The following is a 27,212-nucleotide window of genomic DNA, read 5'->3' on the forward strand; positions in this document are numbered from 1 at the left end:
TGCTTTTTATTTGCCAAAGTTATGGGGGGAGGAGAGAAGAGAATGGATATTTCAGCTGCCTGAAATAATCTGTTCCCCCTACATAAAATGGAAACAAATTAATTTACCTGCAAGTCTTTTACTGTGTTTAATCCTTTCATCATCAACAATAAATAATAAATAAATAAATAATGTTAAGGACAAATGTCAAACATAGTTTTCAAAATGTAATTTATTAAACATTGTTCAACATACATAAACTTCTGTATAACGTAGATGTCCCTTGCTGTGTCACAGATGTCTCATTAATCTTTCCAATCCTTTTAATAATTGTTTTGATTTCTGTTTCACTTAATAAGATTTCTAATCTGTAAGTATCACATCTGATTTATTCAATAGTTTCTATCTATACACAAGCAGGAATCAGGAGGAAACAATCAAACTGTCATTGTGTTGTAGGCAGAGTAACCGAAATATTTCCAGGTCCACATTTCATTAGGTTCTGCATTTTGGTGCTTCTTGATTCCTGAATGCCAAATTTATTTTACAGCTTCAATAACAAAAATAAGTTTTCCCAGAAAAAAGTAACTTTTAGAAAAATAAAAACTTTTCCTAAAGGTTAACATTGTGCCCTTTACTTGTATCATTTGGAACCAAGGAATGTTGCCCAAGACGTCACTGTAAGCATTTCTTTGCTTTTAAAAAATGTAACTTTCCAAGAACAAGCTGGTTTTCCCCCCTAAAAGCAAATATTGCATCAGTGCAGAAAACCTTTGAGAACGATGACTGTTCCTGGGTAAACCTTTGTGACTTTCTAAAGCTCATAAGCATTTTCTTGTTTGTTGGGTTTTTTGTTTCTTTTTAAATCTAGTGTCCTCACCAGAGATGGACTTACTGTCAGGAAATGGCAGGAAGCTAGAAGACTTGTTTAATGCCTAACAATCTGGCAGCATATATTAATTTATTTTTAATGTGTCTTTAAAGATTATCAGCGGCCCCCATCTGGCCACCATAATGAAAGCTTTTTGGAGGCACCCCTGCATTGATTGATTGTGAATCACCTGCCAGATAAAGACGTACATGTAGTAATATTCAATAATAAGCTTTAAGTAGGTCCTAAATAAATAGGGGTTTAAAAGTCAATGAAAAGTTAGGGGAGTGAAGGGCACTATGCCTGTGCTTTGCATTGGGTCACAAAATGACTAAATGTGGTCCCCATAGAGAACTATATAAACTAGATTACAAAGTGTATTGTATTTCCAGGTGTATTTTCAGCCTAGGATTACAAATCTTATGCTGTCAGCACTGTGCAAAAGTTTTAAGCCATCCCTTATTTTGTACTATTTGCTCAAAAGCAGCTAGACTTTCTTATGACCATATTTTGTCCTTCACTAACAAACTGACCCATGTGTGTAAGTGCAAGTGACTTGATGCCACTAATATTATAATGTGGAAGTCAAAACGACGTTTTCTCAATCCCAAAATGAAGAATTTAGGGTTAACTTTAGTTTGGTTTAACTAACCGGAAGTTCTGATTCTTTTAAGCAGATATCTCAAAAACCTGCAATATTTTCATTTCGGTCGTACCTCTTAGAAGTTTTCTAAAACAAACAAAACAAAAAAAATGACTATTTCGCGACTTATAAACTCGACTTTTATATTTTTTAAGCTAAAAGAGCGGGGAAAATCGCAACGTTAAGACGCGTGAACTTTTATTTTGAAAGCAAGCAAACGGAAGTAGATGCTAAATCACCGTTAGCTTCATCTTCCAGTCCCTCTGTCTAAAATCAATAGGTGATTGGTTTTTTCCCCCTTGGTGGTTAGGATTTTGTTTTTTGTTTTTATATAAATATATTTACATATATAACGTGCCCACTGAAGGTAAGCACGGAGGTATGCGGAGTGCTCAAAATGAAATATTTTCCACCAAGTGCGGTTGATACCGACCTAACGGTAGCGTCAACGTTTTATTTTCTTATCGATATCGGCGACGTCTTTGTCCTGTTTTTGATATTAGAGGGTAGCTAAAGGTTAGCTGTCGTGAGGTCTGCTGTCCACGCTGAGTGACACTCCGTGGACAGCCGCTGCTCTGTCTCTGTCTCTGTGTGTGTGTGTTAGCTCGCTGCTGATGCGGGGGGGACACTGGACCGCAGCCAGCTGCTACGTGACATTTGTAGGAGCTGCTGAGGCTCAGACGCTCCTGACGTCCCAGCGTCCAGCCGCTGGTATAAATGCCATTTAAGGGTGAAAACCAGGGCAGGGTAGTGGGGTTCGAGAGGCTGTCGGGTTTCTTGTAGCTCACAGGAAAAAAATGGGTTAATAGAAAATACCTTTTTGATATGTCTGCTTCTGACGCCTCATATTGCAAATGAAAAAAAAACAAAACAAACGTCAAATACATGAGATATCAGGGCAACAAGTTCACATGAGGTGAGGCATATTTTAGGCAGCGATGACAGCCGTGGGAGTGTCTCTTCCTCCTGGCTCCCTTAGAGGGTGTATTTATCATGGAAACATTATGTAAAGGCACATAAATCACACCAAAAGAAGTTCTGTTCTTTATGCCTCTGCCTTCACAGCTGGATTGAATGACATTTCCAGCACAGTCCAAAGTTTCCATCTCAGATTACTGATAAAGGCGTCCTTGAAGCATCCATTTTAGAGGCCAGCATGCGTGTTTATTTCCCAGGCAAGCCTACATTACATCTAGCTTCACTAACCCGACCTTTCTACACCTCAGACATCTTAAACTAAAAACAATGCACGTGATATATATATATATATATATATATATATTTTTTTTTTTTTTTACAGAATTTCTATGCTGTGAATGGAGGTTTATCTGTAAAGCTGTTTTCCATGTCAGTTTAAAGGGACTCACTGCAATGTGTCTTTAAGTAAAAACTTTCTGATGCCAGCTGCAACATTGAGATTGAGCCCAAGGGCAATATTTGTTCACCTACGCAGACAACGACCAGTTGAGCGTAGGTTTGTTTACATCGAGTGCGGACCCGCGCTTCATTACTACCTTTAATATATCAGTGGGGAAAAACTACCAAAAGTTAACTCTTTCAAACTGCACCATCTGCTATAGCTCAGGAGAACCTTTTTTTGTGTGTGTTTGATTTCTGAAGTTTCCAGTGAGTACCTTTTGAGCTGCTACATTTCATGGCGTCGTTTCCATTTCATTACTTCCTCAAAAACGGAAAAAGAAAAGCTGCTTGGATTGTGTTCGACTCCTCAGGCAGTCTGCCCCAATGTCTGCGTTCGAACGCGGAGATACCGTTGCGGCCTCCAAACCACAAGACGCTTTCAGGGCCATTTTGTTCACTGTAAAACAGCCAGATTATAAACTAGACGAGCTCACGTCGCATCTTATTTTCAACTGCAGTTCTTTGTTTCGAATCATTTTGGTGAACTGTTCATTTTGACCACTTTGACTGAATGTTTTTCATTGTTTTGGTCCTACAGCGCATCTTTACGTGTTTGATAAGCCACATACATGGATTTAATTTTCAATTCTGTACATTTATGAGTTGGATTGTCACTGGTTTGACAATGATGTCTGTAAGAACTGTTTGAAACCCCCCCCCCTCCATCCGAGGCAGAAAAGCCTTGCATGTCACTTGTTTGTACGTTTTCTGATCTTTCTGAGGAAGTGTTTCCTTTCCTGCATGTGTTCACTTTCTTTGTCATCTCCCACGACAAGCATTTTTTTTCCCCCATTCAAAGGGCTTCAAGTTTTGATTTGCAATAAAACGTTCTGAAACATAAAAACCTTCTCGTTTCCATTCTTCGCGACCGATTAATCACGTTGCCGTTTCCCCGCTCAGGACGTCCGTCTCCCCATTCATCTGTTGTGTTTGAGAAGAAACCTGGTCACGTAAGGGTCGACAACCTTTTCCAAAAACATTAATCCAGCTGTTTGTACGCTTCTTTGATTCATGGGGCACTGCTCGAGCAGCCATAAAATCCGATTATTTTCTCAGGACGGGACATCACAGCCTTGCTTGCTAACTAATACCATCTGGTTGTACCTTTTTGTTCCTATAGCTCACTAAGCTTTCACGCTCAGTTCAGTTAGCGTGAGTTCCCTTCAGTTCTTATCCATCCATCCTTACATGAAGTACTGTCTATATGTTTGTTACTTGACTGGCATTTGTCTCCTCAGGGGTTCGCCATGGCCTTGAAAAGGAGACGGGCGACGTCCCCCTCTAGCAGTGTGAGTGGAGGAGATTTTGACGATAGCCAGACTTCGTTAGTGTCTTCAATTGGGAGAAAGAGGAGAAGGACCTCAAACATTCCAACTGTGGATCCTGTAATTTTACAGATTTCAGTTACAGTTTGTCTTTTTCAAGGAACTGTGTTTTTTAAATTTTTTTTTTATCTATTTGAACCTGCTCCAGTTGGTGAAGTGATTGTTGTGGTGGGAATGGCGGCAATGGGGCGGGGGGGCGTATGCTTTTAAGTGTTCACGCCTTGCCTTGCAGATCGCCGTATGCCACGAGCTCTACAACATGGTCCGGGACTACAAGGACGACCAGGGCAGGATGCTGTGCGAGCTCTTCATCCGAGCCCCCAAACGAAGGTGAGGTCGTGCGCACCGATCGAATCAAACTGCTGAGCACAGAAAAAAAAAAAAGTCTCCCACTCTGCTGCAGGAACCAGCCAGACTACTACCACGTGGTCTCCCAGCCGATCGACATGATGAAGATCCAGCAAAAGTTGAAGATGGAGGAGTATGACGACGTCGAGCAGCTCACCAGTGACTTTCAGCTTCTGTTCAACAACGCAAAAACGTACTATAAGGTAGCGCAACACCCTCGACCCGAACGACAGCAATCAAACGTGCGTCCTGTCGTGACATTAACCTGCGTATTACATGTAGCCGGACAGCCCCGAACACAGGGCGGCCTGCAAGCTGTGGGACCTTTACCTGCGAACTAAGAATGAGTTTGTTCAGCGGGGAGAATATGAAGACGACGATGAAGAGGGAGACGATGTGCAGGACAATCCTGGAGGATCCACTGAAGATGAGGTGATGTTAACAGATTTAATCTTGCTGTACGAACTGCACACCGTAGGACAAATATAGTAAACTATAAATGCCAGAAAGGATCAAAGTTGAACACAGGTTTTCTTTAAAGTTGGTATAAATTGGTGCACTGTGCTCCGTAAGTCCACCAAGGCACTAATGTTTAAATTAATACGTCCATCTGTAACATGCTCATCCTACAGTGATGCTTCACAGGTCAAGATTCGCAGCTTTCACTCGTTAATATGTCAAATATAGAATGATTCTAAAAGATTCTCTTTTTTTTTAAGATATTTTAGCTACATTTGCGTCCTGAAAAGTAATTAAACAGCTGACTCTGTCAGTGTTCATACACCATAGTTGTGCAGTATTTGGCATAAGTGTTTAGTCATCCATTATTTATTTGTTTTTTACCTTGATTCTAAGGAGCCAGAGTTAACAGGTTTACAGGCTTTCTGAAGGTCTTTAAAAAGTTTTCTTTGGACTTCGACTGCTTTCAGCACCGGACTTTTTCATTTTTTCTTTTTCATTTAAACTATTTACTTTTGACCTGTAAATTATTCAAACACAAAAAGCTCCTAAAATCTCGAGGGGTTTGATGAAGCAGTAAAATACAGCTTAGTTTTAAATAAAAAACAGTTTTAAATCGGGTCTGCGAACAGTTTGTCACAAAGATGCAATTAGTTCCTACTTATTTAGCTGAATCTACGAAAAACACCGACGATAACACAGCTTGACACATAAAATCGTATTTTAAGCACCAGCAAAGTGAATCCCAAAGATGAAACTTGTCGTGCAGTCGATAATCAGCTGAAGGATGACGCGTCTCAGGTCCTGTTTCTGGTCTTTGTTTCATCATTTTTAAGAACTGCTTAATAAAGCTGTTAAATCTGCTCAAGTCCCCCGCACCAAACACAAACAACAACAACAAAAAAAAACTTTTAAAGAACTTCCAGAGAGCCTGAAAAACAATTAAACACTTTAAGATTGTAAGAAAATCTGTCTGCTTTTGCACAGTGTTACATAGAGCTGCTGTGATTATACATGGTTTGTTTATTTGCAAGTGTAACTGCCTCTCATCGATGTGACACCATGATATTTATTGTGTCCAACTGTGGTTCTTATCAGAGTGTGTCTGCCTGTTTGAAAGAGGTCCTCGAGCAGCTCCTCGATGCCGTCGTGTCGTTCACTGAGCCGAGCGGTCGCCTGGTCAGCGAGCTCTTCCAGAAGCTCCCCTCCAAAATGGTACGAGCACCCAGAGCGCGACTAAAGGAGTTCAACAAAACGAATGGTTTTGCTTGAGTTTGCCGTTTTATCCTTTTGATTTTAGCAATATCCAGATTATTACGCCATCATTAAGGAGCCTATAGATCTGAAAATCATCGCTCAGAAAATCCAGGTACTCTCTCAGCGTTTCAGTCGTTTTAGCGTCACATTCTGGTTTGATTTTTTTTTTTTTTTACATTCTGCTGATCAAACCTCCAATAAATCAAATGTATTGTAGGTGGGACACTACAGGAGCATCAGCGCCATGGCTAAAGACATTGACTTGCTGGTAAAGAACGCCAAAACCTACAATGAACCCGGATCGCAGGTTTTTAAGGTAAATCTGCAGTTGAGAATGTGATTCTGTGACCTGCTGTTTGCTGCTGTTTGACGAGCACTCGTGCGTTTCAGGACGCTAACACCATCAAGAAGATTTTCGCACAAAAGAAGTCAGAAATTGAGCACGGGGAGCCTATCAAGTCCAGTATCCGCATCAGGTACTGAGGTGTCAGCACTTGGGCATGTGCTGTAGATGTGGTTCTGTTAACATCTGCTCTGCTTTTTCTCCGTTAGGAATAAAAGATTTGCCCAGGGAGACCGCCTGTCAGCTATCACCATGGCTCTTCAGTACGAGAGCGATGAGGAGGGCATACTCTCAGGTGCGTCTTTTACCTCCTGCTCAAACAGGGGTATTGTTACTGGGCAGCCACTCCCCGGTCTCGTGTGGCTGTAACTGGATGTCGTGCCGTTACTTTCCCGTTTTCATCAGGGTCTGTCCACTACGATGAAGGGGAATCGGAGGCAGAGAGTTTGACGTCCAACATTGACATGAGTAATCCCATCTTCCAGCTTTACGAGGCTGTGCGAGGGGCCAGGAACAGTCAGGGTCAGCTGATTTCTGAGCCCTTCCTGCAGCTTCCCTCCAGGAAGGATTACCCCGACTATTACCAGCAGATCAGCCAACCAACCTGCCTGCATCAGATCAAGTATGACACAACTAGTACTGGTGTAAATGTTTCGACATGGCTGGCCGCACAAGGCTCACAAAATGTAGTTCTCAGTGTGCTTAACTCTGTTATAGTTTGAGTTATAAACAGAAGTAATGTCAAAAGCTTCAACGAGAAGCCCTTAAATTGTTTCACCAACCTTTTCTCTTTTGTTTTCCGTGGGAAAATACGGCGTCACACACGCTCAGTGCAGTACGGTGTTTCTGTGCCTCTTTTCCCAAATGTGAGAGCCGGTGATTTCCCCGCAGGAACAAGATGAAGAACAACGAGTATGAGAGCGTCGAGCACATCAACGCCGATTTGACTCTGCTGCTGGAGAACGCCAAACGCTACAATGTTCCCCACTCGTCCATCTACAAGCGGGCCCTCAAGCTTCAACACATCCAGCAGGTCAGCGCCCCATGTGTTTATCAAACCTCGTGGTTTATCTTGAATTCTTTACTAATTTTCAGAGTTTTATTTTCCTCGCCTAGATGAAGAGGAAGGAGCTTTTGCAGCGAGCCGAAGATGATGGCGATAGCATGCTCTCCTCCGCCACGTCTGACACCAGTAGCACAAAAAGAAAAAGGTGCATTTTGTGACGTACAGTGGATAAAATAAGTCTACAGACCCATCTTAAAGTGCCAGGTTTTTCCTCATTTACTGTGACATATATCCTGGATAACTTAACTGAAAAAAAAAAATCATTTGTGTTAAAAAATGTAATAAGCTGATTGTGTGAGCGTGCACAATCTTAAACTAAGGCGCGAGGGCAAGACCAGATCACCAAAAGAACACAGTGAAACATGGTGGTGGCAGCGTCATGCTGTGGGGTTGCCTTTCTTCTGCTAAAACAGGAGTTTTAGTCCCGGTCCATGGAGTTCTGGACAGCTCCAAATACCTGTTTAAAGCTTCAGTGTCTGCTAGAAAGCTGAAAATGAATTTCATTTTTTCAAAATAGCAATGACAAAAGCAAAGAATGGCTCCACTAGAATTTTTTTTTCTTGTTTGGGACTATTCTAGGCAGAGTCTAGACCTAAATTTGATGGAAAATCTGTGGTGTGACCAAAAGAGAGCCACACACAAGAGATGCCCTCACAATCTGAGAGACATTTATCACTTTAGCAAGCAATAGTGGGCAAATATTACCAAGTCAAGGTGTGACTCGCTGATATACTCATATACTCATTCCTTCAGCAGAGTTTTAGTTTTAGGGTGTGCACACCTATGCAACCAGCTTCTTGCATGTTTTTATTTTCCATTTTTTCCCCCAGAACAGATCTTTTCTTCTATTAGGATCCTTCAGGATATACAGGGACAGTATGTCACAAACTGTGGAAACTGTTTTGAAGTGATTTATTTTTCTTTAACGTCACTAAAACCTGGCGATTTACCAGAGGTGTGTAGACATTTTGCAACCACTGTCTTTGTTGGTTTGTGTCTGGTTCCCAGCTACAAGAAGAATACAAAGAAGAACCGGATGAAAGCTCTTTTGGTGGCCGTGACTGAAGCGCGGGAAGCCGGCACTGGCCGTAGGCTGTGTGACCTCTTCATGGTGAAGCCATCGAAGAAGGACTACCCTGATTACTACAAAGTTATCCTGGAGCCAATGGACCTCAGGACCATCGAGCACAACATCCGCTCAGACAAGTACATGACCGAAGACTCGATGGTGGAGGACATGAAGCTGATGTTCCGCAATGCACGACACTACAACGAAGAAGGCTCCCAGGTAGCGTTCAGTTGGATGGCTGCGTCTGCTTTCTACTGGCCATTCTAGTTCCTTGTTCCTGCGTGTTTTTTTTTTGTAAATGTTTTCTGTTCTAAAAGATGAGGCCAAAGATAAAAACCCTCGGTGTCAGCACAGTTAAAAACAACAATAAGAACAGATCTCTGTTTTTGTTTAGCATTCTTGTTGTTTCTGTAGGTCTACAATGACGCAGACATCCTTGAGAAGATCATGGAGGACAAACGCAGAGATCTTGGGCCAGCGATGGATGACGATGACATGACGTCCCCTAAGTTAAAAATAAGTATGTCAGTCAGTCAGTCGGTCCTCAGCTCTAGCTTCACCGAACAAACAGCGATCTAAGCATGTGTGTCTATTTTTAAAAAAAATTAAAAATCACTTGCATACATTTTTCAGGAAAGAACAGCATCTCTCTGAAGAAATCCAAGTACTTAACACCCTTGCAGCAGAAGCTGAATGAGCTTTATGAAGCTGTGAAGAACTACACTGATAAGCGGGGCCGTCGCCTCAGCACCATTTTCCTCCGGCTGCCGACGCGTGCCGAGCTGCCCGATTACTACATTGCCATCAAGAAGCCGGTGGACATGGAGAAGATCAGGAGCCACATGCTGGCTAACAAGTACCAGGACGTGGACGCTCTGGTGGAGGACTTCGTGCTCATGTTCAACAACGCCTGCACCTACAACGAGCCCGAGTCCCTGATCTACCGCGACGCTCTGCTGCTGCACAGGGTGCTGCTGGAGACGAGACGCGACCTGGAGGGGGGAGAGGACACCCACGTGCCCGACGTGCCCCGCCTCATCCAGGAGCTCATCCGCAGTCTCTTCGTGTCTGTGCTCGGCCACCAAGATGACGAGGGACGCTGCTACAGCGATTCCCTCGCTGAGATCCCAGCTGCCGACCCGGCGAACCCCGAGAAGCCGCCGCTTAATTTCGAAATCATCAGGAAGAATGTGGATCGCGGGCGTTACAAGAGGCTGGACGTGTTTCAGGACCACATGTTTGAAGTTCTGGAAAAGGCCAGACGATTGAATAGGTAAGGTATTGTTCACAGCTACTTTTAAATGCATTAAAAGGAAACAATCGTCACACTACTTTTTTTTTTTTAATTACAGGACCGACTCTGAGATCTTTGAAGATGCCGTGGAGCTGCAGCAGTTCTTCATCCGCATCAGAGACGAGCTGTGTAAGAACGGAGAGATCTTGATGTCCCCTGCCCTCAGCTACACCTCTAAACATCTGCACAGTGATGTGGAGAAGGAGAAGAAAGGAAAGCTTCCCAGGGAGTTCGAGGAGGACAAAATCAAGAGAGAAGAGGAGAAAAGGGGTATTTTCTGAAACATTTCATAGAAAGTGCAGTTCTACATTACCTTGTGTGTGTTTTGTTTAATTGAAATTGTTTTAATTTCTCAGAGGCTGAGAAGAGGGAGGGCTCTACTGGAAGTTCATGGCAGGTTCAGCGGACATACAGTCAGGACTGCAGCTTTAAGGACAGCATGTATCATGTGGGAGACTACGTCTACGTGGAGCCTGCAGAGCCTAACCTCCAGCCTCACATTATCTACATTGAACGCCTTTGGCAAGATGACACCGGTCAGTCTTTCTCTTATTTATCAGAATCTTTTCTGCTGTTTACTTGTCTTATTTAAGGTAACTGATATAAGAAAATCTCTCTTTTCCTATCTCACTTTGTCCTCGCTCAGGAGAGAAGTGGCTGTACGGATGCTGGTTCTACAGGCCGAACGAGACATTTCACCTGGCTACAAGAAAATTCCTGGAGAAAGAAGTTTTCAAGAGCGACTATTACAACAAAGCTCCCGTCAGCAAAATCCTGGGGAAATGTGTGGTCATGTTTGTGAAGGTGCCCCGCAGTTTCTTCAAATCTCGTCGATGAGTTTCGTTGTTGTGTGTCGAGTGCTGACTTACTGTCTCTGGGTTTCCAGGAGTACTTCAAGCTTTACCCAGAAGGGTTCAGGCCGGAGGACGTGTACGTCTGCGAGTCTCGCTACTCCGCCAAGTCGAAGTCCTTCAAGAAGATCAAGCTGTGGGCCATGCCCCTGAGCTCGGTTCGATTTGTTCCCAGAGAGGTGCCCTTACCTGTAGTCCGAGTGGCTTCCATGTTCGCCCCCAAACAAGAGGAGAAGCCAGCAGAGGTTGTAGATGAGGGCAAAATGACAGATGGTGTTTTAGACAAGGTGAGGACAAAACTTCGTCGTTTCCGTGAAAATGAACGGTGATGTAATTCTGCCTGCAAACCACTTTTGTCTCCAGGAGAGGGAGGATGTTCCACTGGACGTAACCAACGGGGAGCCAGGCTGTCAGTACTATGAGCAGCTCTGTTACAACAACCTTTGGCTGAAAGTAGGAGACTGTGTTTACATTGGGTCTCACGGACTAGTGCGCCACCGAGTGGGCAGGTAGAAGAAACTCTTTCTGTTTTGTCAGGATTATGTAACCTCTGTTTACTTGCTTGGTTGGAAAAAAAATAGCTTGCAGAATGCTAAAAAAATCCCCGTCTACAGACAGTTTTCGTGGCATTCTTATTGTCACTCGTACCCACTACCTAAAGTGGATCTATTTAAAACCGTTTTTTTTGCATTTAACAGGATTGAGAAAATGTGGATGCGAGATGGAGCAGGCTATTTCTTTGGCCCCATCTTTATCCATCCTGAAGAGACCGAACACGAACCCACTAAGATGTTCTACAAGAAGGAAGTGTTCCTTAGCAACCTGGAGGAGACTTGTCCCATGACCTGCATCATAGGTGCAGTGGGTCCAAATAATTTCCAGCACCTTCCTGTTGTCTGTGACCAAACGGCCGAAGCCACTCAGTGAATGAGCTGAACGTGTTTTTATTTGGCAGGAAAGTGTGTCGTGGCCTCCTTCAAAGAGTATTTGTCATGTCGGCCCACTGAAGTGGCCGAAGCGAATGTCCTTCTCTGCGAGAGTCGCTACATTGAGAGCGAAAAGCAGATGAAGAAGTTCAAGGGTCTTAAGCGATTTTCCCTCTCGGGGAAGGTGGTCGAGGATGAGACCTACTACTTCCGGTAAAACGACCTGCACTTCAAGTATTTATGTCACAAAAGGAACGACAACAAAATGTTACCAAATGGTTGTTATTCGCCTGAATGGTCATTCTTTGTTGTTGTATCTCGATTCTCATTTTTATTCAGTCAAAAATCAGAATTTATAGAAGTATAGAAGCCTGTTTGTTCCAAGTGAACTCTTTTTAACAAATGTTTTATATGTTTATGTATACAGGAAACTCATAGTTCCCCAGAAAGAGCCGTCACCACTACTCGACAAGAAAATCGAGGAGCTTGAGGCGAAGTTTGCTGACATGACAGACGAAGAGCTGGAGGACCTTGGGGACGATGACGGCGACCTGGGGGATCATTCTCTTCCTCAGATGCAGGCTTCTATGTCTAGTGACATGGATATCATGCCTTACACCCCTCCGCAGGTCTGGCTGAAAGTATTTGCACATAAATCAGTTGACTTGTTGTCATCAGGACTTTAGCGGCTTTGTCTGAGGTTTTCTCATGTCTGGCTACACAGTCGACTCCTAAATCCTTAAAGGGGCTCTCAAAGAAGGAAAGAGCAACACGAAAGATCAACATGAGCGGCTACATCCTGTTCAGCAGCGAGATGCGAGCCGTCATCAAAGCCCAGCACCCGGACTTCTCTTTTGGGGACCTGAGCCGCCTCGTTGGCACAGAGTGGAGGAACCTGGACAGCTCCAGGAAGGCAGAGTATGAAGGTAAGGAGTTTTTAAAATCAATCCTTAACATGCATGTATGTACGGTATTTATACAATTTCTTGTTCTAAACATGTTGGACCTTACCTTCTACTTCTCTGCGCTGCATTTCAGAGCGAGCAGCCAAAGTAGCCGAGCAGCAGGAGCGTGACAGGGCCCACCATCACTCATCCCCTAGAGCAGGTACCCCAGTAGGGGCACTGATGGGGGTGGTGCCTCCCCCAACCCCCATGGGGATGCTAAACCCCAGCATGACGCCTGTGTCAGGTAACCCCTGGTAGATGCAGATGGATCCCCAGTGTACATTAGAGGGCTGGAATAAGAAGCTGAACTGCTAAAGTTACTCACATTTCCATGCCTACATCAGCTTGTTTTTACTGTTGCGGTGTCGTTGTTTAATTTAACATCACGCCACTCACAAACCCAAATGATGGCGTCATGTTTCAACCCTTTCATTGCATTAAAATCTGGAAAAAAGTAAAAGTCAGTTATTTATCATGGGTTGTAACATGAAAATAAGAAACCTGCTGCACATCATTTGAGCTCCGGAGCAAATCTTGAAATCTGTGTTCCATTATAGTGCTTGTGCATCAAATAGGTTTTTATTGATCATGTTGGATTTGTGTGGCTTTTATTTGCTTTCACCTCCATCACGGAACAATTAACTGCATATCTACATCTTAATGCATGCTTGGTAGTGACTGCATGTTTGACTGACGCATGTTGTTGTTTTGTGTTACTGCTGTCCCGTCCAAAGAGTGTATGACGGGTGCATATAGGACAGCTAAGATGCACCCGCAGGGCCATGTCGAAGGCATGGTTAGTACGGTTGGCATACCACCACATCACACGGGGGTGCCTGCCTTTCCCCAACATCTCCTGCCCGTTATGCTTGGGTTCCCTGGAATGCCATCCTTTGGTAAGAGTGCCGTCATAGCCACCCCCCACCTGCTGTGCAGTTGCTTCCTGTCTACCAATCTGACTTGCTGGAGGGGCTACCTGTATCACTAGGCTGGGATCCTGGCAGTTGAGAAGGCATCGTCTCAACCGGGACATTTGTTCACTTAATTCTGGTCTGCTTTGGGGTAATATGTAGCTGACAATGTTTTACAACTTGCATTAAAGAAAAAAAAAGTCAACTTTTTTTTAATTACAACCTTTGCTGTTTAAAAAAAAAAAAAACATCAGTCAGTGATTGGCATTTCTGAAAGTTTTACTCCACCAGAAGCGTTTCGTTATGTAATCATTTGAAAGTAGTGTTTAAAATAAAAGAACAACAGCAAAATGTGAGCCACACTACGTGATAATGCGTTCATGTTCAATGTCCTCGCAGGTGTTAACGGAAGTGGTGCTGCAGCGGGAAGCATTCTTGGATCCCAGGTAATTGGCGAGTTTCTGCCTGAGAAACTAAATGAAAGATGAATAAAATGCTGCTGCCTCAACGCTGACAAGCTTTTGAAGACTGAGATGTCCTCAGAACTAAATGAGTTCGCAGTATGCCGAGTGTTCAGATATTTGTTCTTGTTCTTAAAGCTCCCCTCAGCTGATAAGCGCTTTAGTTTTCACATTATTCAGTTTTCTTCCCACTTTCAGGGGAACCGCAGTTCAATTCAAAGACGGTTCTTGATCCAAACTTTTCTAGATTCAACACAAAGGAGCATTAGTGTCATAATCTATTGAAATTCCTCTAAAAAGAAAGCTAAATTATGCTTGAAACAAGAGAGAAGATGTATAGAGTTTGTAAAGTTATTTAACTGATTAAAGTTTAAATAGGGGCGCTGGGAATCTATCAGAAACAATACAGGTTCTTCAATTAAATCAGTGTTAAATGTTTATTTAAAAATTAGTGTTGACTTACTTAAAAAATTACTTAAAAAAGGCTCACTTCTTTAACTTTTAATAAATACACACAGTGTAATATTATAGTATTCTATAAAGTGTCTGAAATGACCATCTGAACAACAAACATCTCAGAAACTAACAGTTTTGTGACCACGTTTTCCAGCAGTTAATTAAGTTCTCATTCTTTCATCAGCTGGGTTTGACGGGCTCGGGCCAGCAGGCTCCACCACCGTACCCGGGACAAGGCCAGATGGGACAGCCTGCCCTTCACCAACCCTCCACCCCGCTGTTTGTGTCTCCTCCGGCCAAATCTCAGCGGCTGCTGCACTCGGAGGCGTACCTCCGATACATCGAGGGCCTTACAGCTGAATCTCCTACAGTCAGCAAATGGGACCAAGCTCTCACAGGTGAACTCTTTTAGTTAGACGATCAGCATAAAATGGTAACGATACAAGCTAACACAGCAGTTAGATTCTGTGGCTGAAGTAGGCAATATGGAAGCACTTCCTCCATAAAATCATTTTAAATGTGTGTTTTTTTACACATCAGTTCAAAAACAAGATGTGCGCCTAACAAAAGAGCAAGAAAGCAGACTACCATCCCACTGGCTGAAGAGCAAAGGGGCCCACAAAACCATGGCAGATGCACTTTGGCGGCTCCGTGACCTGATGCTGCGAGACAGCCTTAACATCCGTCAGATGTACAACCTGTAGCACGTCGAAGCTGTGAGCCTCTGTTCCCAAACCTGTGCAACAGGACGAGGTTTAAGCTCACTAAAAATCTTCAGTTTGTTGTCAGTGTAAAAAAAAAAAAGAAGAAATATTTGTGTTTGTATAAGATGCTTTCTGTGTTTAAGCAGTTTTTTTGTCTTTTTTTACATTTCATATCTTTTGTTCCAAGTGCCATATTTGATTGTTCATCTGTGATGAAGGCCTTCATAAGTTCACAATAAAAAATAAATAAAATGTGAAGAGTTTAGTTTGGCTTTGATTCATAAATCTAGTGTTTCATGTAGAAGACCTTCACTCAAATTATAATATGATATCTAACAAATAGGATATATAGCTTTATATAGTATAATACTATTTTTTTTACCCTGAGTTATAAATGATGCTAATTGGTAATAATTTTGTGCTGCTGCTCAATGTGGTTCAGATGAACTTTGAGAGCTGACTCTCGTTTGTGAGCTGTTTTTTGTTTTGTGTTTATTCTGGTAAGGCCTATATATTTTGTACACATAATAGCTTATTAACTGCACTGCTTAATGGCCAGTGTTGCTGTGTGAAGAAACACAGTGCTTCAGACAATAGGCCAGAAAGCAAAAACAGAAGAAATGCACATTGCTATGTAACTTCATTACAAATGACTTTACATTTTTATCTCAAACATGGAGCTAAACAGTATATACATGGAATAGTATAATGATATTGGTGTTTCAGATATATGTTGAAGCACATATACTTAATAAATATCATAATTTGGTTTAATCATAAAAGGCTGAAGTTGTAGGAGTGAAGAGAGCCGTTTGGAAGCAGAAAGAATCGGCTCTTGCTGGAGAACTGAGCCGAAAGATTCGAATCATAGAAAAGAGTCGGAATTCCCGTCTCTACTGCGCCTGCGCGACGCAGTGACCGCGCAGTTCTGTTTTTTCTCCAGTCATTTGAAAGCTGCTAGCGGCGAGCGCGTCCGTGCGGTTTCTGGTGCCTCCACGTCCCATTCTAACTGAAAGCGATTACTGTAAGGGTAAGGCATTCACTCGCTTTGACAAGAAACGTGCGTTTCATGCAGGCTTTTAGGTGTCTTCACTGGGCTTTTTGTGTAGAGCCCAGAGGAGACAGATAATGATGGAAAATATTAGCTAACTTAGAGGTTAGCCACAAACATATTAGCAGGCTAGCGCTAACATTAGCCGAGTGGCTCGGGGGCGCTGCTGGATCAGTCTAATCACTGGAACCGGGACGGTGCTTTTCACTCCTTTTGGGTGTGCGTTTTGTAGTTAGCCATAACTACTTGAACACACAGTTAGATCCAGTTTTAGCTTCATAGTATCCTGTACGAGCGGCATCCCGACGCGCCCATGTGCTTATGTTTAATGTTAAACTTTAGCTTGCTAGCTTGTTACACTGACTGAATAAAGTGCTCTGCAGTCAGCATGACAAACAAGAATCAGACAGACAGAGGTAATGTAGCCAGTCTAGCTCTGTTAGCTGCTATGATCGACTCTCACCAGGAGAAGAGCTGTAAACTTGAAACTTTTTATATCAAAAATCCCATCACTGACATTAAGTGTTGAACTACACGTGTTGGTTCAGCAGTAAACAACTTGTAGGGAAGTCACACCTGCAGGAGATATTGATAAAATATAGGCAATAAGTGTTTACTGACATAATCCACATTTTATAGGAGACATTAGACTGCAGCTGAAAACAAAATGTGCTACCTTTTGAAATTATTCTGCACCATTGTAAAAAGATGTAAGTAAAATTCTTTAAAAGTAACTTTGAGATGCACACTAATAACAAGTTCAGGCTTACTGACGGAGGATCTGACAACTAACCAGGTTGTCTGCAGCAGATCATAAACAAATAACTCACCCCTCTGATCCCTTGAATAATTTCTTATTTTACTCCTTTTTCGTGTTTTGAAGAAGTTAAGGAAACATGTATTTAACTGAGTTAGTTTGTTTTGTTGTGACTTGTGTTTAGGTTTTAGTTTATCTTAGAGGGTAAGTTAATGTATCACAAGACTTCTCATATGCCAAAGTGGTGCAGCGTCACCGACCAGCCTCTTTTTGTCCCCCTGATGAATTTCGCTTTTAAAATGGTAAATGCACTGTACTTATATAGCGCCTTTCTAGCCAACCAGGCCACTCAAAGTGCTTTACAACACGATCTGTGGCCTCATTTCTCCATCCACACACACATTCATACACATTCTTCTGAATCTCTACAAAGCTAACATGAATAAATCACTCTATAAAGACTTATCTGTGCTTTATGTCACATTCATACACCGATGGGGCACATCAGAGACAATGAGGGGTTCAGTGTCTCGCCCAGGGACACTTCGACATGTGGCTGCTGCCAGGAATCGAACCTCCAACTCTCTCATTAGAGGATGACTCCTCTAACCGCTGATAAAGTGGAGTTCTCTTAATTAATGACTCGTTTCAGAAAAGCTGCGAAGAGATTTATTTCAAATCTATGCACAGACGGAAAGCTAGTGTTGAATGATCTTCAGGCTGCCGTGTTTCGAAACCAGACGAGACTCAGGAACACTTCTGATCACGTTTATCTGTGAACGAAGCTCCTTGCTGTGTTTAAAAAATGCAAGTTAAAGGACTACCATCCTCAAAAAAGTGACACTAGGAACAAGTTACAGAAGCACCGTGTCCTTACTGTAATTTAATCCTATTTCAGAAGAAGATTTGGAAGATTCATTCTTTAAAACATTTTCAGTTTTGGTGTTTTAATTATATTTTAGTTCTTTGTCCAATAAACACTTCAGTCAAATGCACCAATAAGTAAATAACTTTGCAAATAATTGATCTGATCTTGTTATGAGGGGTCGTAACCCTTTTCAAAGATGTCTGAAATCACCTGACGAACTGAAGGGTGTTTGTTATTTTCATTTTCATTTTCAAGTGTTTTTGTTTGTCCTTTAGTTGGGAGCATGGAACTGAATGATGCAAACCTACAAACCCTGACAGAGTTCCTAAGGAAAACGTTGGACCCGGACCCAGCAGTCAGGCGACCCGGTCCGTCTCCATGATCGGAGTATTAACTCGAAGAACAGACTTACTTGTAATAACTATTTATTTGTTTTTTAACGGGAGTTTTTTTCTTTTTTCCTCCCACTCTCAGCTGAAAAGTTTCTTGAAACTGTGGAGGGAAACCAGAATTACCCCCTGCTGCTGCTCACTTTGCTGGAGAAATCCCAAGACACAGTGATTCGTGTCTGCGCTGCTGTGACGTTCAAGAACTACATTAAAAGAAACTGGCGGATTGTGAGTCGCACTAATAATAAATACTTTTACTCAGATATGTGTTCAGCAGGTATGTAGTATCTGGATCTTACCGGCCTTAGTTGCAGTTCTCTGTCGTCGATCATGACAACAACTAAAGCAAAGGTCTTTGAGCCAGATCACTTTGCTGTCCTGTTATATATATTTTTTTACCTTTTTTTTTTTAAAAAAATGTTTTTTGTTTCTGAAAGATCGAAGACGAACCAAACAAAATCTCAGACGCGGACCGAACAGCGATCAAAGCAAACATTGTAAATTTGATGCTAAGCAGCCCAGAACAGATTCAGAAACAGGTACGTCCCGCCGTGCCGACGCCGTTTAAAGGACCTACTTTAAAGCCGTGCAGAAATCCTAAAACTGTCCATAAACCTGACGTCTTTCTGCAGCTGAGCGACGCCATCAGCATCATAGGAAGAGAAGACTTCCCTCAAAAATGGCCGGACCTCCTGACGGAGATGGTGACCCGCTTCAGAAGCGGCGACTTCCACATTATAAACGGAGTGCTTCGGACCGCACACTCCCTCTTTAAGAGGTACAGATGCCTCCCGAATGTCGGGCTGCTTGTCGGCACCTTTTCCCGTGGGGAAATTTAAAATCTTTTCTGGATTGTTTTCCTTTTGAGGTATCGCCATGAGTTCAAGTCGAACGAGCTTTGGACTGAGATAAAACTCGTGTTGGACACGTTTGCTCTCCCCCTGACAGAGCTGTTCAAGGTTTGTCGTGTCGCTCTTCGTTTGTTGTCGTCGTCTTACAACAAAGTTACTCGTTGTTTTTAAGACTGAACGCAGATTAAAACGTTTGGTTGGTTTTTTTCTCTCGTATTTCAGGCAACGATCGAGTTGTGTCAGACTCATTCAAACGATGTCAACGCCTTGAAGGTCCTCTTTTCGTCTCTCACACTCATTTCGAAGCTTTTCTACAGTCTTAACTTTCAGGTTGGTTCTGTTTCTTTTGCACTTCCTATTTTGGTGTTTTGCATATTGTCATTGTGTCTCTCATAGCTGTAATGATGTCTAAAAAGATTTTAGGTCTGTTTTGCATTAATCTAAATTATTTTAAGTTGCAATCGTCGAATTATGATAAACCTGTAATTTTTGTAAGATAAACTCAGAACAGTCATGTTGGATTTTTCCTCAGGCATCTGTTAGGACAGCTTTTTGTTTTTCCTGACGCTCTTTGTCTCTGCGCTCTCACACAGGACCTTCCAGAGTTTTTTGAAGACAACATGGAAACCTGGATGACCAATTTTCACGGCCTTCTGACTTTGGATAACAAGCTTTTACAGACAGACGTGAGTTGTTTTTTTTTTTTTTTAATTTTCACTGCAGGTGAAACGGATCTTGACCTCCCGTATGTTTGCGTCTTTTCTGACGACGACTCGTCCCTTCTCCTCAGGATGAAGAGGAGACAGGACTCCTGGAGCTGCTGAAGTCTCAGATCTGTGATAACGCAGCTCTTTACGCCCAGAAGTACGACGAGGAGTTTCAGCCATACCTGCCTCGCTTTGTTACTGCGATCTGGAACCTGTTAGTTTCTACAGGACAGGGAGTCAAATATGACCTGGTGAGCGTAAAGGGCTGCACCTTGCCTTGCTTTTTTTACTTACTTTCTTCGTGAACAAACTAACAATCCATTTTTTGTCGCAGCTCGTAAGTAACGCCATCCAGTTTTTGGCCTCGGTCTGCGAGAGGCCTCATTACAAGCATCTGTTTGAGGATCAGAATACTCTGACCAGCATTTGCGAAAAGGTCATTGTTCCAAACATGGAGTTCAGAAGTAAGTGACCTCTGTGCGTCCGTTGGTGCCTTTTTCTTCTGATATATGTGTTCGGCGCACGTTGTCTGACGCTGAGCGGACTATTTTCTCACACACGTTCAGGTGCAGACGAGGAGGCTTTCGAGGACAACTCGGAGGAATACATTCGAAGAGATCTCGAGGGTTCAGGTAAACGAATCATCTACGCAAACAGATAAACGTGCAGTTTCTTTTAACGCTGGACGAGACGACTGAAGGAACAAAGGAAACATATCATATCCTTAAAAGTTTTCCAAATGGCCAAGAAGAACAAAAGGAAGATTTAGATGCTATTTTAAAACTCCCATCCACAGCTATGTATTGTCTTCTACCCTAAGAAGAGAGTCATCAGCTAAATACAAATTAAAAGCATCCTGCTGCACTTGATACTAGTTGTTTTTTGCAGAAGTTTATAGACCAGGGGTAGGCAACCCTGGTCCTGGAGGGCCACCATCCTGCATGTTTTACTTATTTCTCTGCTTGTTTCTCTGCTCCAACACACCTGATTTGAATCAATGGGTGATTAACAGGCTTCTGCAGAACATGAAGAGGTGATTTAACCACTGAATCAGGTGTGTTGGAGCAGGGGAACAAGTAAAACATGCAGGATGGTGGCCCTCGAGGACCAGGATTGGAGACCTCTGATATAGACGATGTTGTTAACAAAGAAAATAAATTATGACTCGTTGTGTTGCTGGCAGATAAATACACTAAAATATTATCTGATGTAGCATCAGGAGCATTGTGTGACTGCAGGGATTTATTTCTACAGGTGGATTAGTTCAATCAATCAGATCTCTCCTACCGTTTCTCCGCTCTCTCCTCAGACATCGACACTCGCCGTAGAGCGGCGTGCGACCTGGTCAGGGGCCTTTGTAAGTTTTTCGAGGGGCCCGTCACCTCCATCTTCTCCGGCTACGTGAACTCGATGTTGGCAGAGTACGCCAAGAACCCCAGGGAGAACTGGAAACACAAGGACGCCGCCATCTATCTGGTCACATCGCTGGCATCTAAAGCCCAGACGCAGAAGGTGGGGTTCAGGTTCTTTTCTGAGCGCGTCGCCACTGTGCTGAATGTTGCTGAGCTTATTTATTTTTATCTTAACAGCATGGAATAACACAAGCCAACGAGCTGGTGAATCTGACTGAATTCTTTGTGAACCACATCCTCCCAGACTTAAAATCTCCAAATGGTACGAACACTTTGGTTGACCTGGATGTTCTGCAAGAGCCACAGAACGTTATTATTCATCCATGTGTTTGTTCTGCTGCTTTAAGTAAAACTGATGAATATTATTCCTATAATCCCACCGCAGTTAACGAGTTCCCTGTGTTGAAGGCAGATGCGATAAAGTACGTTATGATCTTCAGAAGTCAGGTACGGACTCTTCCTCCTTTTTCACTGCTTGTTAAAGTTTCAAAGTAGACCTGAACTCCTGACTCAAGTGTCTTTCTGTCCTTCCCTTCAGCTGCCCAAGGAGCTGCTGCTGCAGGCGGTTCCTCTTCTGATAACTCACCTGCAGGCGGAGAGCACGGTGGAGCACACCTACGCTGCCCACGCTCTGGAGAGGCTGTTCACCATGAGAGGCCCCAACAACGCCACACTGTGAGTGTCAGGCGTTACTGCGGGTGGAGGGGTTTACACCACACGGCCTTTTAAAGTCAGGATGAGCAGCGCTGATGACGATTTTAGAGTCAGGAATGCAATCTAATCTTTTAAATACTTTCTATTCACATAAGATTTATTTAAGGTGTTCAGTAATGTGCAAAAAGTCATTACCCTAACACTGGAAATAAAATAAAAAACAGTCTTTGGGGGGTGGGTAAGTAGGATGAGTTATGCTGCGAAATGTCAAAATGTTGTTAAACCTTTATTTGTCCCCCAGCGGGGAAGTTCCCATTGTTACAGGAATACGAAAAATAAATTCTTAAGTAAACTCAAAAGTAACAAAGGCACTCTATACAAGGTTAAAAAACAACTATCAGTAAGAAAGAGCTGAACTGGTTGTCCTTCAGAGAAACATGCTGCGTTAAGACATAAGGTGTTCTGGTATAAAGACATAAATGTGGTCGTAATATAAAGAAAAATACTAAACTTTTAAGGTGCAGCTTTAGCAATAATAAAGGTGAAGATTTGTGAGTTTGTCCCTTTTTGCGTGCAGTTGTGAGTGTGATAAAACGACACATAACAACAACAAGGCGGCTTTTTCCAACTGGGAGCAGGTGATTAACATCTCAAAAGCGCCAATTATACCTCAACTACAGCCCGGATGTCTACAGAGGAACCTCGGGGAACCCCATCGTGGCCAGAACCACGCAGACTCACATCCATATTTAACACCATAAATATCCAACAACAGAGTCTTCAGATCTGCTACAGGACATCCTTCCTGCCCTCAGCCGTCTAAAACAACTCTTTAACCAAACCAGGACTATGAGCTACAAGATTTAATTTCCCTTTTTGGATGAATAAAGTAGTTTTGAATTGAATTGCATTGATAAGTGCCTCCATCCCTGGAGCTGCTAACCCGTCTTCTGTGTGTTTCCAGTATCACGGCTGCAGAAATGGCCCCTTTCACGGAGCAGCTGCTCACCAACCTGTTCAAAGCTCTGGCTCTTCCCGGCTCTGCGGAAAACGAGTACATCATGAAAGGTGAAACGGGCTCTTTGTCTCGTCCGGCTTCACGCCTCGGGTTAATCCTGCGCTCACCACGTTCTGTGTTTGGTCTGTTTTCCGTAGCCATCATGCGCAGCTTCTCCCTGCTGCAGGAGGCCATCGTTCCCTATGTCCCCTCTCTGATTGGTCAGCTCACTCTCAAGCTCCTCCAAGTCAGCAAGGTAACGCCGTTTGTTTAGGACAGGACTTAGCAAGGTGCTAGTTTCCGGTCTGAAGCTCTTCCTCCTCCTTTCAGAACCCCAGCAAACCTCACTTCAACCACTACCTGTTCGAGTCCCTGTGCCTGTCCGTGCGCATCACCTGCAAAGCCAACCCCACCACGGTCAGCAGCTTCGAGGAGGCGCTCTTCCCCGTCTTCACGGAGATCCTCCAGAACGACGTCCAGGGTACGCAGAGACCAGACCCACCTCGCGCCGCCGTAGGTGTCCGAGACGACTCACTGGGCTCTTGTCTTTTGCAGAGTTTCTTCCCTACGTGTTCCAGGTGATGTCTCTCCTCCTCGAGATCCACTCCAACTCTATCCCCGCCTCCTACATGGCTTTATTCCCCCACCTGCTGCAGCCGGTTTTGTGGGAGCGGACGGGGAACATCCCCCCTCTCGTGCGCCTGCTTCAAGCCTACCTTGAGAAGGGAGGCGCCTCCATCGCTGCTTCTGCTGCAGATAAGATAGTAAGGAAAGAGAAGCAAACTCTTCTTTCTGTTTGGCATTTATGGTTTTAAATATATATATATATATATATATATATTGACTGCTTGAGAAATGACAGAACATCAGCAGAGCTGTTTTCAGGCCGTAGATTCAGTTATTTATTGACGGTGGAAAGTTGCCTCTCGCTCTGACATTGCCTCCCTCCTCTTCCTCTTCCTCCCCTCAGCCCGGCCTACTTGGAGTTTTTCAGAAGCTGATCGCTTCCAAGGCCAATGACCACCAAGGCTTTTACCTTCTCAACAGCATCATCGAGCACATGCCCCCGTAAGCTGGTTTCAAGAAGTCTGAATCCTCGATAATCTGAGACTGAATGAAAATAATCTTTTTTTTTTTCCCCTCTTCCAGAGAGTCCATCACCCAGTACAGGAAACAGATCTTCATTCTGCTCTTCCAGAGGCTGCAGAGCTCCAAAACCACCAAGTTCATCAAAAGTTAGTCAGCAGGTTTTACTTGTAATGTTAGTGACGGAGTCTGTCCCCGCAGTGGTTTAATAGTGACACACGTTGTTGTTGTTTTGTTTTTAAAGGTTTCTTGGTGTTTGTCAACTTATATTGTGTCAAATATGGAGCGATTGCTCTTCAGGAGATTTTTGACAGCATCCAGCCAAAGTAAGTTCCTATATATTTATATTTGAAAGAATAAAACCACAATATTTGAAAAGCGGAGTCCACCGTGGGTCTCACAATGAGGAATAGATTCCGTCTGTTTGCGTTCGGTGCAGGAGCGATCATTCGGCGTCTTTTAGTTTCAGTTTAAAAACCATTTTAAGGTCTAAAACGTAATAAACTCTCGTCCCACAGCTCTGCATGAGGAGACAGATGGGTTAAAGACAAACTGGTGGTCCTGCAGGCAAATCTGGAGACAGTTTTCTGTCATTTTTACACTTGATTAGATATCTGCTAACATTTGGCTGACTTTTACGTCTCGATTTGTCCTAAGCTGTTCGGTCTTTGCTGGACCGTGTCCTCACGCGTCTCTGTTTGTAAAAAAGGACGAGCAGAAAAAAGTTGTTTGTGAATTGCAGAATGTTTGGCATGGTGCTGGAGAAGATCATCATCCCGGAGGTTCAGAAGGTGTCTGGAGCAGTAGAGAAGAAAATCTGCGCTGTCGGCATCACTAAAATCCTCTCGGAGTGTCCGGCCATGATGGACACCGAGTACACTAAGCTCTGGTAAGGAAATAAATCTGCTCCTTAAAAAAAGGAAGGCTTTTTCTGGCTGCCGCTTCTCTTTTTCCTCATTTGTTTGAGCTTTTAGAAGCCAGAAACATTTATATCCATTATTTTTATATTCTGCCTTATTAAGTCTTTTTATTTTCTGCTAAGTTGTGCCTCTGAGGCTACGTTCACACTGCAGGTCTTGATGCTCAGATCTGATTTTTGTGAGGTCGTTCACATTTCATCCATCAGACTCCATTCTGGTCTGACACGCATGGAGATATGACGTCACTCCACCCGCTGAGTTTACAGAAGTAAATCTGGACGCTGAGAGTGTTAGCCTGTGTGTGTTGATGCTGAAGCTGCTGTTCAGTCAGAGGCATGAGTGGATGAAGAGTCGGAGTCAGGAGTGGTGGGACTTTCATCCGACGTGAACGTTCTCACCGAGTTCGCTTTGAAAAAACATCAGATGTGTCAGATTCAGCCCCACGTACTGAAAAGACCTGAGTCGGATATGAAGAAATCAGATTTGTCTCGTTCACATGAAAACATCTGATGTGTGTCGCAGAGGGACAAAGAAATCAGAATCGGGTCACATTTGTCTGCAGCGTGAACATAGCCTAAGTGTCTGAGGATCCAAAATAAAAGCATACCTGCCAGGATATTTTCACTGCAATGACGTCACTTCCTGCTGGGTAACTCGTTCTTAAAGGGTTAGTTTTCATAGCAGAAATGTCAACATTTCCATTAAAGCAGCTGTGTTGAGGATTTAGCTGTGTTAAAGGGAGGTAAGAGGGGAAATAATGGAGGTTAGCAAAACATCAAGGTTCAGCTACAGTGTTTAAATGTATAAAATTACTCAGATAATTATCAGGTTTGGTTAAATTTATTTAAAATTCTCGATCAATTTGAAAGGAGCTGCAAAGGTAGAAACAATATTTCCGTTTATTCAGAGTGGGTGGGTCGTATTGTGTGAAACAAACTGTGTGTGTGTGTGTGTGAAGGACCCCGCTGCTCCAGGCGCTCATTGGCCTGTTCGAGCTGCCGGAGGACGACAGCATCCCGGACGACGAGCACTTCATCGACATCGAAGACACGCCGGGCTATCAGACGGCGTTCTCGCAGCTCGCCTTTGCCGGGAAGAAGGAACACGACCCGATCGGCGACGCGGTCGGCAACCCGAAGATCTTGCTGGCTCAGTCGCTCCACAAGCTCTCCACCGCCTGTCCCGGAAGGGTACGTACGGGACGGACGTCAGACTTTTTATTGACTTAACGCTGATAAAAAAACGAGCTGTGGGTGACAAATTGTGTGTGTGTGCGGCGCAGGTTCCCTCCATGCTGAGCACCAGCCTGAACGCAGAGGCCCTCCGGTTCCTGCAGGGATACCTGCAGGCTGCCTCCGTGCAGCTGCTGTGAGTCTGACGCGATGAGGAGTCGGGAGGCCGGAGGCCGGAACGCCGCAGAGAGCTCAGCTCCCACACCTGCTTCAGATCTGCTTCCCGACCCGACGGATCACCGCAGGAACGTCACTCCTGTTGCCTGAAAACTTTTAAGGGTTTTTAAAGACGTGACCAAAAGCCGGCAGAACTCCCCGTTCTTACCGCTTGAAGACGCTGAACGGAGGCGGGTCGTGGAGGGGCTGTCAGCGGCACAAAGGAACAGCGGTTCTGTTCTGCTCGACAACAGATAAAAACACATTTCTTTGGCTCGTTTTATTTGTGGTCATGATGTCTTTAATCTGTGGCTCAAACATGACGCTTAATGTTTCTGTTGCATGTTTCCCTCAGATTTAGTTTTTCTGCACTGTTTGTAATGTGAATAAAGAGAGGCAGTTGTATAGATCTGCTATCAAACTGTTTATTTTCCACTTTTAACTCAACTGTTTACTCTGAGGAGGATGGGATTTATAGCTTTGTGAATATTTGCCCCTTGGTTTCAGTTTCATAGTTAAAAGTCAACATTTAGGCAGGAAAACTTTTTTATTTTTTGGACAGGTCCTGCGTTGTAAGACACACGGACAGCTTTTAGTCTCTATCAGGTCATTGAAAACGCTTTAATAGGATAATTAAGGATTAACAACATTTATTTATCCCCTGCTGCTGAAGGTGGTGGGGCCATAACGTTCTGCTCACATCTGTACCTGTTTGTCTGTTAGCAAAATATCTCATGAACCACTAGTCAGATTTCAATGAAACTTTCAGAAAGCATGCATTAGATTTGCATCTGAAACTGATC

At 43.4% G+C, this 27,212-nt stretch overlaps 2 protein-coding genes across 3 annotated transcripts; both read left to right on the top strand.

The window, feature by feature from the left end:
• Positions 1–2,771: 2,771 nt before the first annotated feature.
• Positions 2,772–15,329, top strand: pbrm1 (polybromo 1). Its single transcript, XM_017415934.3, has 29 exons — positions 2,772–4,297; positions 4,470–4,567; positions 4,641–4,788; positions 4,868–5,017; positions 6,143–6,259; positions 6,345–6,413; positions 6,519–6,617; positions 6,692–6,777; positions 6,854–6,939; positions 7,050–7,266; positions 7,536–7,677; positions 7,761–7,855; positions 8,719–8,998; positions 9,194–9,299; positions 9,413–10,052; positions 10,132–10,343; positions 10,430–10,609; positions 10,720–10,877; positions 10,960–11,211; positions 11,288–11,433; positions 11,623–11,780; positions 11,880–12,063; positions 12,278–12,479; positions 12,575–12,776; positions 12,889–13,041; positions 13,532–13,693; positions 14,108–14,154; positions 14,810–15,023; positions 15,166–15,329. Exons 1-29 carry the CDS (start codon positions 4,160–4,162, stop codon positions 15,327–15,329), a joined length of 4,905 nt encoding a protein of 1,634 aa, XP_017271423.1. The 5' UTR covers positions 2,772–4,159.
• A 912-nt stretch (positions 15,330–16,241) lies between these two features.
• Positions 16,242–26,816, top strand: cse1l (CSE1 chromosome segregation 1-like (yeast)). 2 transcript variants are annotated; one of them, XM_017415663.3, is made up of 25 exons: positions 16,242–16,359; positions 18,281–18,373; positions 18,480–18,622; positions 18,832–18,933; positions 19,027–19,172; positions 19,263–19,353; positions 19,468–19,575; positions 19,839–19,931; positions 20,036–20,203; positions 20,287–20,416; positions 20,519–20,584; positions 21,262–21,464; positions 21,542–21,626; positions 21,750–21,811; positions 21,903–22,039; positions 22,983–23,086; positions 23,174–23,271; positions 23,346–23,496; positions 23,571–23,779; positions 23,986–24,083; positions 24,165–24,250; positions 24,346–24,427; positions 24,844–24,990; positions 25,980–26,211; positions 26,304–26,816. In XM_017415663.3, exons 2-25 carry the CDS (start codon positions 18,289–18,291, stop codon positions 26,391–26,393), a joined length of 2,916 nt encoding a protein of 971 aa, XP_017271152.1. In that variant the 5' UTR covers positions 16,242–16,359; positions 18,281–18,288; the 3' UTR covers positions 26,394–26,816. The 2 variants fall into 2 exon arrangements, with proteins under 2 accessions (XP_017271152.1, XP_017271153.1); XM_017415664.2 differs by having other exon boundaries at positions 16,245–16,353.
• Positions 26,817–27,212: the final 396 nt, after the last annotated feature.

This window comes from Kryptolebias marmoratus, linkage group LG4 (assembly GCF_001649575.2).
Source record: "Kryptolebias marmoratus isolate JLee-2015 linkage group LG4, ASM164957v2, whole genome shotgun sequence".
In the NCBI taxonomy this organism is placed as follows: domain Eukaryota; kingdom Metazoa; phylum Chordata; class Actinopteri; order Cyprinodontiformes; family Rivulidae; genus Kryptolebias; species Kryptolebias marmoratus.

Coding starts and splice junctions, on each gene's coding strand:
- pbrm1 (XM_017415934.3), top strand. CDS start 4,160: ATGGCCTTGAAAAGGAGACGGGCGACGTCCCCCTCTAGCAGTGTGAGT. Junction 10,878..10,959: donor GTGTGGTCATGTTTGTGAAG/GTGCCCCGCAGT, acceptor CTGGGTTTCCAG/GAGTACTTCAAGCTTTACCC. Junction 13,042..13,531: donor CAGCATGACGCCTGTGTCAG/GTAACCCCTGGT, acceptor TCCCGTCCAAAG/AGTGTATGACGGGTGCATAT.
- cse1l (XM_017415663.3), top strand. CDS start 18,289: ATGGAACTGAATGATGCAAACCTACAAACCCTGACAGAGTTCCTAAGG. Junction 19,932..20,035: donor ACAAGCTTTTACAGACAGAC/GTGAGTTGTTTT, acceptor CCTTCTCCTCAG/GATGAAGAGGAGACAGGACT. Junction 24,428..24,843: donor TTTGACAGCATCCAGCCAAA/GTAAGTTCCTAT, acceptor TGTGAATTGCAG/AATGTTTGGCATGGTGCTGG.